At 31.8% G+C, this 16,177-nt stretch overlaps 1 protein-coding gene across 6 annotated transcripts in view; it reads right to left on the reverse strand.

The window, feature by feature from the left end:
• LOC126742663 (uncharacterized) overlaps positions 1 to 16,177 on the reverse strand; it is a 222,033-nt gene that overhangs the window by 79,230 nt on the left and 126,626 nt on the right. For all 6 annotated transcript variants that reach the window (XR_007662632.1, XR_007662631.1, XR_007662630.1 and 3 more), the window contains one exon: positions 7,896 to 8,107. Coding sequence is in view for 2 of the 6 variants with exons in the window: in XM_050449412.1 (XP_050305369.1) it covers positions 7,896 to 8,107 (212 nt within the window). In the remaining 4 variants the exon portion in view is untranslated. The remainder of the gene's footprint in view (positions 1 to 7,895; positions 8,108 to 16,177) is intronic.

The raw sequence follows: 16,177 nt of genomic DNA on the forward strand, positions 1-16,177 counted from the left end.
TGATTTATAATTAATAAACATTTGGAAATTAGTTTAAGAGCCAGTAGTTTTCTCCTGTGTTCTAGGTCTATCATAGATGCTTCCGCTAACAATGCCACTCTGGGCGTAGAGCGCATACATCCCATATATATGCGTAAGCCCTCGTAAAACACCACGTCCAATCCATTCAGAGCTGTTCTTGCACGCGGTTTAAAAAATATCGAACCGAAATCTAGATGAGATTGTACCAAGGCAAAAAAGGCAGTCAAAAGGGTGTTTGAAGTTTTTTAAACTTTAGCACCACATAATGACAATACAATTGGTCTATAATTGTCAGGGTCCATTGGATCTTTATTTGGTTTCAAAATACTAACAACATTGAATTTTTTCCACGATATCGGTATTTCCCCTCCCATTAAGATTTTATTGTAGATATTTAAAAGAATTTGTTTAGCTTTAAAGGGTAGAAATTTAAACATTTGATAGGACATATCATCCATACCTGTTGCAGATAATTTCTTTTTATTTAAGGCCAGGTTTAACTTATTTAAGAAAAAATGCAAGAAATTGTCACCTCAATTGGTCGGAACCAGATTGAAACTGGGGTCTATATTTATAACTGACATATTGTCTAGAATGGATTACTTAAAATTGTCTGAAATTACATGATTAAATCTACTTATTCTAGAGTTGTTATTAAATTTTTTAATTTTGTTTAAAACATATGTAATGCTCGAATTTCTATTTAAAGTATCACAAAAAAGTTTGAATTTTTCTTTTTTTTATGTTTGCTAGTTATTGCAATTATCTTTTTAGCCATAATATAGTTTTCTGTAGATGGGACATCATTAAAATTTGTTATGGCATTTTTCTTTTCCACCCAAGATGTACATTCATCATCCCATCATGGATTACCCCTCTTCATAGGTGTTCCAACCAATTTTATTGGGAACTTGTTCAGAAAGCTCAAAAATTATAGACATTAATTGGTCATAATTCAGATTATAATTAATTAAGATCTGAGAGCTGTATTAAGAGTTTATCATGATAGGCTTCCCAATTTGCCCTTTTGAAGTTTCTGATATAAGGACTAGCAATATTATTATGTAAATTAACATCACCGTTATCGTTAAGAATAACGCATATGAGAAAATGATCACTGTTACCACAGTCTTTAATAATATTCCATGTAGCTTTTGTAGCTAAATTTCCGCTTATCAAAGTTAAATCTTGGTAGCCTTGGTGTTGCAAGGGCTAGTTGAAACAAAGTTGGTGAGCCATCATTCAAAATCACAAGTCCATTATCTGCATTATCAGAATAAAATCACTGATAATTCTACCACCTTTATTAGGTGTGGCTTTATCCCATAAGGGGTGATGGAAGTTAAAATCTCCCATGATTATAATGTGTTTAGCAATATAAAATATCAATTTACTCAAAACTTGGATAAATATATTGTTATGTGAATTACAATAGAAGTTGACCACTCGTAAATTACCTATCTCTACTATTATATATTGTGTGTGGTCTGATGAAAAAGTTTCGATTTCCTTAAAAATAAGATTTTTTCTAATACAGGTGACCTTCCCCCATAAACATCATGTCTGTCCTGCCTGATTGTGTCATATGTATTTAGATTAAAGGTGTCATTAGTTTTTAGCCATGATTCATTTACTAAAACAATATCGGGACTTTCTTTATGCACAAGGCTATTTAAATTGTCCCTATTGGAATTTATACTTCTCAGATTCCAGCAGATGATTTTTAGTTTATTTCTGTTCAACATAAGGGTGAGAAGCAAGGTAGGCTTTTAGGTTGAATCGGATTGAAAACTGGGATCGATATCCATGTCAAGGTTTTGGTTATACAATATACTTTGGATTAATCTTTTATTATTTTCTGAGGTGTTTAAAATTGCATTAATAATGTGCCTGACATCATCAGGGTAAGGAGGTTCTTGTAAATCATAAGTATGAACTGCACTAGTACTAGGCAATGATGTATTTAAATTATTTTCTGAAATTTGTGGAAAAATAGGTGCTCTATTTTCATTTTCAGGTCTTGAAGTGGGAAACAATAAATGTTTATTATGTGCTTTTTTGTCATAACCCTTATAAATTATGCGTTTTTTCCTATTATTTTCAGTGACAACTTGTTGAAAAGATCTTTTTACAGGTGCTGTTGTTGCATGTTGTATGCGTCGCTGTGATGGTTGGATTGTATTTTCTGAAGGGTCTTGTCTAATTATAGTTTGTAAGCTTGGGAATTCTGTAGGACGATATACAAATTCATCTTTTGAGATGTAGTTTTTTTTAATGATTTCACTAGCATCATAAAAAGTAATATTTTCAAAAGCCATTAGTTCTAAAATATTTTTTTGTCTGGTGTACTCTGGACAGCTTTTGTCTGTTGACTTATGTGGGTTTTTGCAATAGAAGCATTTAAGTTCACAACAGGAGTGCTAGTGTTTTCTGTACTTCATTGTTTTCTTTTCCTCTGCACAGGTAAAACACCTCTCTTTACCTTTGCAATTTGTACGAGTATGTCCATAGCGCAAACATCTAAATCACTGTGTTACTGGAGATTTATATATGGATACTGGTCTTTCGAATCTATATAAATTTATAGATTTAGGAAGACAAACACCCTTTTAAGTAAAGAGGACTGACCCAGTAGGTTCATATACGGTTTCTTTATCTTTAACAATTCTACGGTTCAATCTCCTGACTTCAAGAATTTCAACTGCACTATTTGTTTTACAGCACTCTAAGAGTTCTCCTTCCACTATTTCTAAATCTATCTGCCTGACTAACCCCTTGCATGTCACAAAATTAAAAGGAATGAAAATTTTATAGCCTTTATTGAGTAAAGTTTTATTTTTTACAAAGTTATTTGCTGCTTGAAAATTAATGAATTCTACAGAAATTCTATTTAAGCCTTTGTTTTTAATTTTTTTTATATCATTAAGATTCAGGTTAAAGATATCTCTAGCAATTTTTATGTTATTAAGCTTGCCTATACTGAAGCCCACTTTCTTAGTGGACTCTAGATAAACTAAAAATGGACCATTATAACTTTGTGAATAAAGAATTGGTTCTTTTTCAAGTTTGGCATTTGTAGAATCTTAAAGAATGCCAGCATTACCTACAACACATTCCTCTGAACTTTTTACCTTAGGCAGGGGGGGCCGCCTTCCTCTCTGTATCGCTCATATTACTTTAACTGAAAGCAGGAATTTAAGACAAGCATGTACATAATGAAAAAATTCTAGCCAAAAAGCAGATGATGTAAGGCAAAACAATAAAACACCAATACAACTTATAGTAAGCTCAACTTACTCTTAAATAACGTATACACAAACAATAAAAGAATAGAAGGAAAGAGTTAAAAACACTGCCTCCAAAAATCAATGTAGCCTCTAACGCGAACGAAGCCCGAATGAAACCAGATGCCATACCTTCAGTTAATCCCCAGGCTTAATACAAGGTAAGTTAGAATAGTCTTCATAACAAGTGACCCCATTAAAGATGTTAGCTTACGCTTAATGTAATGAATTTATCATTAGTAGGTTAAACTAAGCTATTCAATTAATAATTTAGCTTTATCATAGTAAAAAAATATTATCCTTAACTTAGTAATGTATCTGTTAGACTGACACCACTGTTGTGTGGCCAAATCTTTTGTATAAAATATTTGAAATCAATAAAATAAAATCTTTTTATTTCTTTAAGTCCAAGATGTATAGGACTTCCATTTAAAAATGTCTTTTTTCAGATCACGATTATAAAGATCAGACCACTTTTGATCAGATAGAGCAGCAGTGGACAGCAGAATATGCTCATGGATTAAAAGTTACAAACTGCACTTATAAAATATGATTTCTATTTCTAGACATTGGATTCCAAAATAAATGGCTCAGTGAAGCTTAATATGAAGCAGAATTCATTTTGTTTCTGTATATTTTTTGACAGTCTCAATGTTAAAACTTACTTAAAATGTGATGCTAAACCTGAAATAATAACAAGTTCAGCAGTTTCAATGCAGAGCAATTTTGGATCTTATACATATCTTGAAGTCTTAAATTTTTAAAGGCAAATAGAAAAATGGTAACTCCTGTAAATTTTACTTTTAACACATTTTCTTATTGCCTCTTTTATTACTAATTTGTTGGTAGTTATTTAGTTTATAATATTTAATAAGGAATACAACTAGTGAATTGAGGAGGAGTTATTATAAGTCTTTCATTAAACTAATAAGGTTAGTTTAATGAGAGACTTTGAATTTATATTAATTTAATGAGATTTTTATTATGAAATTTGGAAGTATGTATAACTGTTAGTTTTGACTGTATAAATTGTAATTTTTTTTCTATAATTTCTTTATAATATATTAATGCATTTGTGAATTTTTTTATCTTTTGTTTCTGCTGCTGTAATGTTTGCTTCTTCTTTCATTGCTTATTTGTTGATAGTTATTTGATTTGTAATATTTACCAAGGAACATTACTGGTCAATCGGATATGCAGTATTTTCCTGGTGATTTTATTAAATGTGTATTGACCGTTATACTTTTACTATAACTGTTTGTAACACCCTGAACAAACCCTAACTTACAAAGTTTGTTCTTCATACTTCAACAAAGTTTTTAATTACAGTTAGTGGTTATAAGTTATAAATTAAGAAATTTGGAAGAATTTTTATATTTTATTTAATGTTTTAACAATTGTGTACAATTATTATTTTTTATTGTATAACATGTGAATTTTTTGCCATAATCTCTTCTCATAATATTGTAGTAGATTTTGTAAATATTTCTTGTTTAATTTCTGAAACCCAGACCTATGCATCTAGTAGGAAATGTATAAGTTTTTCAGAAATTCTAGTACGCAAAAAAAGGGACAAATAAAGGAATTTATTTAAAATGGGGACAACAAAAATCCCAATTTAACACTTTTTCAATCTGCCTGAAAAAGTATTAAATTGGGACTTTTTTGTTCCCATATTAAATAAAATCCTCGATTTGTCACTTTTTCTATTTTTGTACTATAACTTCTGAAAGAGTCTCGTAATTCCCACAAATTTTTTTTAAGCGCACGGTATAGTAGAGCAAAATTTAAATTTGGCGCCATAATCAAATTTTAAATTACCCGCTATTATGACGTCACAAACCTATTTTCATTTCCGGTTAATACTACTCCTCGAAATTCATATGGCACAACAGTCAATCGACTTTCAGTGTTCTATTGGCTCTTACAGGAGTTTCCTTTCTAATTAGTATCACAGAACATTCCCCTTTAGAAATGAAAGTGAATGAAACGAATGTGTCGAGTTGTTTTAAGGATGGCGCGGCACGTCATCGATTTGCTGTACATTATAGAAGCTATTTTGTTTCATTCATTCTCCGTTAGATAGAGGCACTGCATGTTTTATTACCGGTTGTGGGGTACAAAGTGGACTGTATATTTACTTGAATAAAACTGATAAAAAAAATAAACATTACTTAATAATAATTACATACATATGATTTAAATTGATAGTAACTTAAAATTATTAATAATAACATTGTTCACTATATAAAACATTGTTTTTTATATAAACCTTATTTACTAAGAACATTGTGGGCAACACTGATGGGCAAAACACAAAGTTTTTTACAGCCCTTTTACATAAAATTTTGTCTTTACACTGGATGAAGCTACACACGCCCTAATTTCCACGCGGAGACAGGTAAATTGCCCTCTTTGATCAGAACGATGCGGCCCAGCTTCAACAAGGACTGATGGTTTTTCTTCCACTTGATACGGGTCTGCAACTCCGAAATATATTCCTTATTCCACCGTTCCCAGAAGTGTTGTACCTCTGTCTCGCTTGTAGTTGTTGAAACTTCGCAAGTTGATTTTCGGGTATTGGTTTGTAATCATCATCAGGTAAGGCGGTAATAGGTCTTCCCATTAAAAAATGGGCTGGAGTAAGAGGCGTCATATCTTCAGGGTCCGTTGACATCGGTTTTAAAGGTCTGGAGTTTAACAGTCCCTCTATTTGGGTTAAAATCGTGTTCAGCTCTTCGTAGGTAAGCTTAGCATCCCCAACAACGCGCTTTAAGTGAAATTTAACGCATTTGACACCAGCTTCCCATAAGCCGCCGAAATTGGGGGCCCTCGGTGGTATAAAATGCCACGTTATATTATCATTTGATAAATTTGAAACTATGTCCCTATAATAAACCCAAAGGGTCGAATATTTGACTTATTATGGACAAAATTAATCTTTTCGTAATGGCATTACCAGGTGAGAACTGGTTTATTGAAAAATTAAAAGTAAGCATTCCATAAAACACCCAAAGTTTTATTTTGTTCAATCTCACCAATTTGCAAAATATTTGACGATAATTTATTATCCACGTGAAACTCTGGTAATAATTCTGGCTTATTAGAAAGCCATTTTCTCAATTAGAAACCACCAGATTCTAAGATAAAAGATATGCCCTTCTGAAGCTGTAATAATTCAGAACTAGAAAAGGAGCCTGCAAATAAATCATCTAAATAAAAACACTTTAAAATTGTGTCACACGCCTGTGGATATTTACCTTGGAAATCTAAAGCCAATTGCTTAAGACATCTAACAGCCAAAAATGGTGATGAGGCGCAACCATAAGTTACAGTCTGTAACTCATAACACTCTATAATTGTCATTCGACGAGTCCGGGTCTTTCCACAGAATTCTCTGAAATTTTCGTTCATCTAGATGCATCCATATCTGACAATACATCTTAGATATATCGGCATTTATAACAGGAGAAATCCTAAACTGCAAAATTATAGACAAAAGGTCATTTTGTATAGTCGGTCCTACATGTTGTGCGTCATTTAGCGATAAACCCGACACTGTGTTTGCCGACGCATCAAATGCCACCCTTATCTTGGTCGTTAAGCTCGATTCCTTTATCACGGTATGATGTGGCAAATAATAACTTAATTCAGAGTCGGCGCCATCCAAAGAGAAATCTTGGACCTTGACCATATGCCCTCACTCGCGGTACTCATTTAAGAATTCAACGTATTCCCGTTTTAAATCCCCATTTTTACTTAAACGTTGCAACAAAAAATTCAGGCGCTTCACAGCTATGTCCTTTGACGTGCCTAGCTTGACAATATTTTCATTAAATGGAAATTTTACTATAAAACGCCCGTTAGAATCCCGACTATAATTCCGCGTAAAATGTTCTTCACAAAACTGTTCAGACTGTGAATATTTCTGATCCACTACATTGGGGCAATCTTCCAATTCCCAAAATTTAGCTAACTGCTCGTCAATAGCCCTATTAGAATTATCTATCGTAAAATGAGACATTTTCCTTCAGAACATCTACTATAATTATTCTTACCAAAATTACCTCCAAACACCCATCCTAATTTGGTGTTTTGTAAAACAGACAATCCCGGCTTATTTATCTGTTCATTTAACAAAATTCTATAGAACATGTCTACCCCCAAAAGCATATCAATTGCACCCGGACTATTAAGAATCGTCTGCCAATATTATATCTTTAGGTAAATCCCAGTGCGAAATATTAAATGAAACCGATGGTACGAATTGAGTAATTTTTGGAACAACAAGACAGCAATTGAAATCGCTAAAATTACTTGCCTTTGACATAATTTTTACATTTACTTTAGAGTTTACGGTGGCCGTCAAAGATTCGCCAACCCCCAAAACATCAAAATTAACCTTACGTTTTTTCAAACCCAATTTATTAACCACGCTCTCCGTTATAAAATTGCTCCGAGACCCGGAATCCAAAAGTGCACGTATAATATATTCCGAGCCATTTCATTTAGAGACTTTAATTTTCACAGTCGCTAATACCACAGTATAAAGAACAAGAATTCTAGTTTATGTTCGGTGCTAATACTCACAACGTCGACGGCGTACTTTCCCCACTTCTCGCATGTCCAACGAGAGTCGCCGCGAACGAAGACGGTGACGCCGAAAAATCGATTCTCTAGGCCCGCCCCCGGCCCCGTCGCAGTTGCTTCACAGTTGCTTAAACCCCTTTTATCTATGGTTGCTTCATGACCATCAACGTTTTCAGGCGTACTATGCTGCTGATCATCCGAAGTTTCGGGACCTGTTTTTAAATGAAGAAGTGTATTGTGTTTCAGCCCACACTGGCGACAGTTAGAATTATTAGGACAGTTTTCAGTATTTTGATGGGAAGAATTAAAACAATTTAGGCACAATTTTAATTTTAATTTTGATTGCAGATATTCTAGCATTGACGTCTAATTTTTTAAATGATCAAAACACTTGTAAATTAAATGAGGTTTTTTTACAGTAGTAACAAGAGAATTTACCTTGAACTTCAGCTCTTGAGGTAGAATGGTGAGACCTTATTTTCAAAACGCTGTACGACCTTGGAATCTTTTTTAACAGAATCAAACTTTTCCAAAATTTTACATCTTGCCTTCAAAAATCCATTGACATCAGAAAAACTAGGCAAATCATTAGAAATTGGAAACGATTTTCATTCTCGGCGTTTGCTTTAGATATTACGATTAAATGATAAGATTTGAGATTAAATGAAATTTGATTTCCCGCGTTAATTTGGCTACGCCTTTCACCATTTTGATTGGTTCAATTAGGCACGTCAAACTGTCAAGTTAGTTACAACAGTTTCCGCTGCCAAGCGAGAGGACGCTAGCTGATTTGTCAGAAGAATTTCTATCAGTTTGTATGCAACCACCACTTGTCTACATATTTGTGTTCTGTGTGAATCAATAAATTGTACTTCCGTGATTCAATCCGTCCCGTCTGGACCAAAATGTGGGGTACAAAGTGACTGACTCAACTGACTGACTGACCTGATGTGCGATGTTGCTGCTATTATTTTATATCCTTAACATGGGTTTTCCCGATCTGCTTTCGGTTTTAGTTGCAGTTTTATTAATCCAATAAAAAAAAATATGTAAATAATTTTGTTTTTATTGGATTAATAAAACTTCCTAAGGTATCACTACGATTTACCATATCGTAGGTATGGTAATTCAAAAGCGTTTTAATTTAATATTATATATACAAAAAATATTCTTTTTAGACATAAAATTAATTATGTTCAGTATTACAAAAGAATGATAATTAGAAAATATGGCTACATCCATGAACATTTATGTTACATATTATACCGATTTTGAAATATGCTACCAAGTCACACCCTTAATGAATCACCTGGTACAACCTAAGCCTCACTAGTGCTCTGGTCTGACGATAGGAAGAAAAATTATTTTGTATCGTAAATGATAATTATAGGATTTAAAAAGTAAATGAGAGTGAAAACACAAGAAAAAATTGTAGGACCACACTATAAAATCTTATAAAAAGCCTAATATGTAAGTGAAAGTTAAAATGAATAAGCTTAATAATTGGCTCAGTGAAAAGCCGCATCTGAAACAGTAAAAATCATGCTTTTTTGCAAGCCCGAAATATATTTGTAAGTAAATATTTAGCAAATTTCTATTAGTTGATGCATTATGTTACAAGGTAAGTTTTAACTTATTTCTTACCTCTTGGAAGAAACAAAAGAGGAATAACATTACATGCGAAGCCTCTGTGGCTTTTTGGGGGTAGAATGAATTCTAGAGCAAAATGATTGGCACAGACAAAGTATTTAGTTTGAATTATTTCACCAGCGGTTCTTAAACAAGTAAAGTAAACGCGAAGCGTCTACTTTGGTCCGTGGGGATCAGTAGAAATTTTTAAAATTTTTTTCAGTACTACAAAAAAAATCTCCACAATTATCCAAGCAGTGCCCTAAACACGCAGTGGGGAAGAGACCTGCCGTATTCTCATAAGGCTCTGAGTTCAAACCTTAGTCTCGGCATGGTGCTCTACGCAACTTTTTTTTTTTAGTACTTCGAAAAAATTAACATTTTTAGTAAATACAGAGAGAAAAGGGAAGGTCTCGTTATCTATTATAATCAGAAATAAATTTCATTGAAATATTACTTACTTATTTCTGGGTATCATGCTTCAGAGAACCATGATGTGTTACAATACGCTCCGCTCTCAAGTAGGTAACTCGTATAAATATAACCAATATTCAATGATACCTTCTTATTTTATTATAATACGTCATCTAGGGTAAATACGCTAAAACAGAGTTCTCAATTATAATACACTGTTGTACTGGCGAACGTTATGGCGTATTCACCATAGTATGCAGATAATTTCATTTACGTTTTTAAATTATGCTCCAAATTCAAAATTAATTTTTTTTACCTTAAGGGCCATCCAAAATTAAGTAGAAAAGCTTAATAAATAAATTTTCCACGATTTATACGTGCCACAAGATAAAGGAAAAAGAGGGTCCCATTTATTAGGGTATTGGAATCAGACAACCGTGTTTTTATGTCGATTTTTTTTTTATTTTTGAAAGCTTATAGTAATAAGATATAAAAAGAATTGACATAAGGAGAAGAATAAGGAATAAAAGAAACCAAAAACGAAATAAATCGAAACGAAGCCGAGATATAAGTAAAAATGTGGGAAAAACAAAAGAAAACTGGTTTTTTCCCACCGTACCATTTTTTTCCCTAAAATGATTATTGGGAAATTTTAAAATAAGCCCTAAACTAACAATTTCCAGTAAAAAAAGTCAATAAAAAAATAATTTTTTTTTGGTCGAAAATCGAAAGGAATATGTATGTATACCCTCGAAAAATTTCGAAAAAATGATTTTTAGTTTTTTCTAAATTAACTGTAAGTCTGATAACTTTTTGTTTCAAACAAAAGTTCTCAGGAATTTTAGGAGGTATCCGCATGTTAAAATAAATTGGTTCTAGCTATTATAGAATCGGAGAAAATTAAAAAAAAACTGTAAAACATAAATATCGAATTATCAAGGGCCCTATGGAAAAATGTCAATTTTTAATTTTTCTATCCTGCACTACTTCAGAGTACCTTTAAAAAAGGTTATTACCAATTTGACTCTAAAATGAACAGAAACCCTATTTCTTTGCAATTTTCGATTTTCGAACAAAATCCGGGGTCAAAATGACCATTTTTTCAAAATATGCTTCGAATTCAAAATTTCTTTTTTCTAGTTAAAGACCATTTAAAAACTAGTAAAAAAGCTTTATGACAAATTTTTCCACGATTTATACGAGTGTCACAATCTAAAGAGAAAGATCAGGTCCCATTAGAAGCAATGTATTAGGATAGGAAAAAGTGGTTTGTTTCTTGTTTTTTTTTTTATTTTTATTTTAAAAGGCAATTATAATAAAATAAACAAAATTTAAAGGAAAAAAAACGAATAAAAAAATTTATCAACTTATTGAATTGAAGTTATAAAAGCCGTGATATCAGTTAAATAGTAAAAGAATACAAAAAACACACCTTTTTTTGACACCGCATCAATGTCTTTTTTTTCTAAATTGATAAACTATTAATATAAATAAATTGGTAATAACAATTGAACAACCCCCACTAAAAGAACCCTAACTAAAACTAAAATAAAACTATTATTACTATAATTTTTTTCCAGGTATTTATACCTTGTCCTAACCTTTATGCTGCTTTTACTATTATTATAAATATTATCTTTCTTGTAAATGTTCTTAAACCTTAAAACCCCCCGTATAATTCTATTTATATACTATTATTATCCTCATAAATGTTCCATAATATCAATACCCTCTGTATATTTCCAATATATTTATTTATTAATATCTATATTAATTTTATTTATCGTAGTAATTTATCAAGAAACCGCGTAAAATTGTCCCCATAATACTAATAATTCATTAATAAAATAACTCATGACGTCACGAGACGAACATGACGCGTTTATAATAATTGTTGCCAGACATCCTCCAACTCCATCCTTCTAGCCACGATACCGAAAACCCCGCGGTTGCGTCATCTGGTCATGTGCGACTTGATAGTGACGTCGTCCGTATGCTTTTACATTGGGTGCTGGACCGCCAACTTTATTGTACCATGAGCTGTCTCCCTGTGTCTCCAGGGTATGACTGGTTGATTGGAACGGCTTATTTTTTGGGGTTTTTCTTAAATAACAGCGCGTTGCGGAAAAAACGGTAACATTTGAATAAAAACGGTTTTCAATGGATTATAGCCAGATAGAGTCCGGTGACTTCAGACAAAAAATGGTTTTCGTAGGTGTCATAGGTATGCCGGTATTAAGCGTCAAAGTTAAAAAAAGGTGTAGAGCAAAAATTACTCTACGTAGAAGGTTGTAGAGTATGTCAAAAAATAGGATTTAAAAAGTTCTTAAAACGCTGAAAGTTTGAAGTCTCTAGGTGCCGCCAATAAAGAGTTATTAAGAAAAATAGAAAAAATCGGTCAGAAAAAGGCTCAAAAAGGGGTTCATATTTGTTGACACAGCCCACCCTGTATAATACGTAGCGCCATGAGTAATACCTCTATTTAATCCTTAAAGATTAAGATTTGAAATGGTGAAAACAAAAAAAAATTAAAAAAATTTTTTAGAAGTAGAAAAAAAAAATTTCTCGAAAAATTCACTTTTTTTTTCGAAAAAAAAAATCAAGTTTGAGTTCGTTTATCTCGGAAGGAGTTTCTTTTTGAAAAAAATAGTTTTTGCAAAAAAGAAAGATACATTTACGTAGAAAATGGCTGTTTTGTCCGCATTGTCGGGAACGTTACCGTTTAGGCCCCACAACTGTTTAAGACCGCGAGGTACCGCGCAAAAAGTTCAAAATACATTCACAGAAAAATCCAACTTCTAAAGGGTTGATCTTAAAAAGCGCTCTTTCAGAGTTGGCGAAAAAAATTGTTTACCATTATATTTGCTCATCCTTCCTACATAAAACGGTAAAAACCCAAAAAAAAAATTCGCCATAAAACAAAAGTTATTAGCATTTATGTGACGCAGGGTCCGAAAATCGCTCGATTTGTCACGAGCACATAAGAGCTTCGCTCTTAACAAGGATTTTTAAGAGTAATTATCCATTGCTGTCTATATTTGGCATCTATTGGAAACACGAAGCGACTAGAATATAGGTCTGTGGAGCCTGGGACATAATATTTATGTTTTGCCTTTACGTCAACCCTAAACATAGACATTATGTGAAAAGATCTTAAATGGTCCAATTTAATGTCAATAATAAAAAGTTAATAACCGAAGTAAAAAGTAAAGTTTTAGATAACACAACACACGAGAAAGTACAACACTGGAATAACCGAGATTATTGGATTTATAAATAGGTAGCTAATTCCTGTTTTGTGAAGAGCACTAATCTCGTTTGACAGGCACTGGACACTAAATATTAATGGGGATAACAAGTTTGCAGTGTTCATTACTTTAGTCTCTCAATTAAACGTCTGCAGCAAAAATATTGAATTTGAAGCCAAACGGGAAAACCCCAAGTTAAAAAATACAGAGTGCCTCATCTATCGGAGATTAAATGAAACAAAGCAGATTCTCTAACATATCGCAAAATTACGTTCCGCGCCATCTTTCGATCGAGCGGAAAACCTCAAAACAACCCGACAGCATTTTAAGATCCTTTACAGACCTGCGGTACCATGTCAAAATCGGCTTCTCCTATTGGTGGGAGCGGTTTTCAGTTTACGCGTCTTGTTTGAACGAGTGTTATATCTTGACGCAGAAAGACTGGAAATGTTTTAGAAGCATTATTACATTTCTTTAAGTTTTTCGTACCAGAAATTTATAATTTTTAATATTTTGAAAATTTGGAAATCTTAAATAATATTGTATTTGTTTTTATGTGAAATTGAGCAAACTTTATTAATATAATAATAATATTATTATTGGGACTTATCGACCAGAATAAGGAAATGTTTCAGCTTTATAGTGAATATTAATTTATAACAAAAAAAAATTGTGGCATATTGGACTTGATACACTATAGACCTTTAGAAATGGAGCGTTTCCGTTTAGGAATACCTTTAAATTCAAAATTTCTTTATTAATGAATATCAGACAAATACATATATTAAATGTACCATAAGTTTTAAAGAGAAAAGATTAAAAAAAAAAAATTCCAAAGGAAAATAATAAAAAAGATATCTAGTTTAAGTCAACGAGAAATTTCAAAATATTATAACAAAAAGATTTAAAGCATAATAATTGTTAACAATAAATTCAAACAAAGAAAATAGTTACAGATATAAGGACTACATATACTCGTAAATCAATTAAGGATAATGCGGCACTTATTTCATTTTTTTTTAAATTGATAATGATCTTTTTTCCATAAAAAAAATCCTGTAAGTTGGAAGACTAATAAGTTTGAATTAGTCTTAATAAAACATTCTTTTTGAAATTAAAAAAAATATTTTCTTTTCCTCAGCTCCCTAATCTAATGATTGTAACCATGTGATGTGGCATCGGGTTTATTCAATTTAATGTTAAGTACTAAATTTCGTTTGCGTTTTTTATTCATTACTTTTTCATTCTTGTTTCAACTTTCTACTAGTTGGCAATCTTGTTTCTTCTTCTAGTAACTCCTGCTGCTCTTCGAGATATTGAAGTGGATTGAACCCTAATTGTAGCACTTCTTCTAAGTGGAACAGAATTTCCAGAGATGTGTAAAAAAGACTCCCTCAGTTTTAATAGTTTTCAATCATTTAATATTCGCAATCCACTAGCAGAAGAACCAAAAGGCTGATGGCATATTTTAATATTATTTAAAATATCTTCAATAGTGACAGTATTCTTATTACCTTCATTTATAGAAGTTGTTGGCACTGGATCCGCTAGACGATTATTCTCAAAGGAATTACATAAAGTATTATTTAAATTATTATTGGTCGAACATGATTGGAAGTGTGAATGTGAGCTAGAATTAATTTTGCAATCTATTTCTAATAAGAATGAATCATAAAAACTAATAGGTGGTGTTTCTTCTCGAAGAGCTAAGTAGTATGATAATAGAGGCTTTAAGTTATGTAATATTATTTAGAATTAAGTTTATCAGATTATTGTATATTTTAGCATACAGTAGGTACCTACATACGTAATATTTTAAGTTAGTTATATTAGTCAATAGCTTAGTCAGGGTTCATGCCAGTTCATATGCAGAAGTATGTCAAATAATGTAAAAATATGTTTATTATTAATTATTTTATGTGTAATAGTTTAGCTAAGCAATTTTGGATTCTTTATACAAAATTATTAAATCAAAATATAGACTTATTTTAGACATGAGAGAAACAAGTTGTTTTAATAAAATATAATTAAACATCCAGTTATCACATGGCTACCCTGCCACTAACGGATTTTTTAGAAGTAAATACAATATATCCAATGTTAAATGGGCGGTCAACAATTAAAAGAAGAAATAATTATTGCACAAGCCGGTAATAGTGAAGGACAGACCAACACAACAAAGACGAGTTTTGGATCTATCAAGATATTTTAACCGTAATTTCGCTGATTTTGATGATTGCTTTTGTGGGATGGTGCATATTTATCCGTTGTAAAAGGTCAATAGAAAGGAAGACCCGGAAAGAAATATCCAGGAGCCGAGAAATGGTTTACATTTTTTTAGGTTTATAGGTTAATGGATTCTAGGCTGTAAAATTATAGTATTATGTATGGAGTATGGTAATAATAATGAAGGGACTAAAATAATATTATAAGCTTGTATATGGAATGTCAAAGAAAGGAGATGAATTTAGAAATTTGCTGGAGGAACTGAAAGTAGAGTACTGAACTTAGTAACTTAGAACTTAGAAAAGGATAACACACAACAACGAAGTAATATTGAGGTAACAAATAAGAAGAAAAGAAAAATTGATACTATTAGGAATAATTTTAATAGTGAACTGCATGACCCAAATATTTTTAATTCAGTCAAATTGTATGTAAATGAAATAGATAAGTATTTTAATGCAATTGATAGTATTCTTAACGATAGATTTAAACAATTTAGTTCTACCACTATAAAATCTACAGCAGATTTTGAACTTAAATCATCTGATTCTAAAAAACAAGTAAAATTTTTTAATTTTTACTTGTTGTTTTAAAAGGTTTAATTCCTATTGTGAATGGCGTTAGAAATATAACTAAACAAATAATAGACGCCATTAAAATATATGATTCATTCTTTAAAAAAATATCTTTGAGGTTCTAGAGAAATTTTTCATTTAAGACCAGCTAATAATTCGATGTCTCCTAGAGGCTCTTATTAATAGAGGC

This window comes from Anthonomus grandis, chromosome 12 (genome assembly GCF_022605725.1).
Source record: "Anthonomus grandis grandis chromosome 12, icAntGran1.3, whole genome shotgun sequence".
NCBI lineage: Eukaryota > Metazoa > Arthropoda > Insecta > Coleoptera > Curculionidae > Anthonomus > Anthonomus grandis.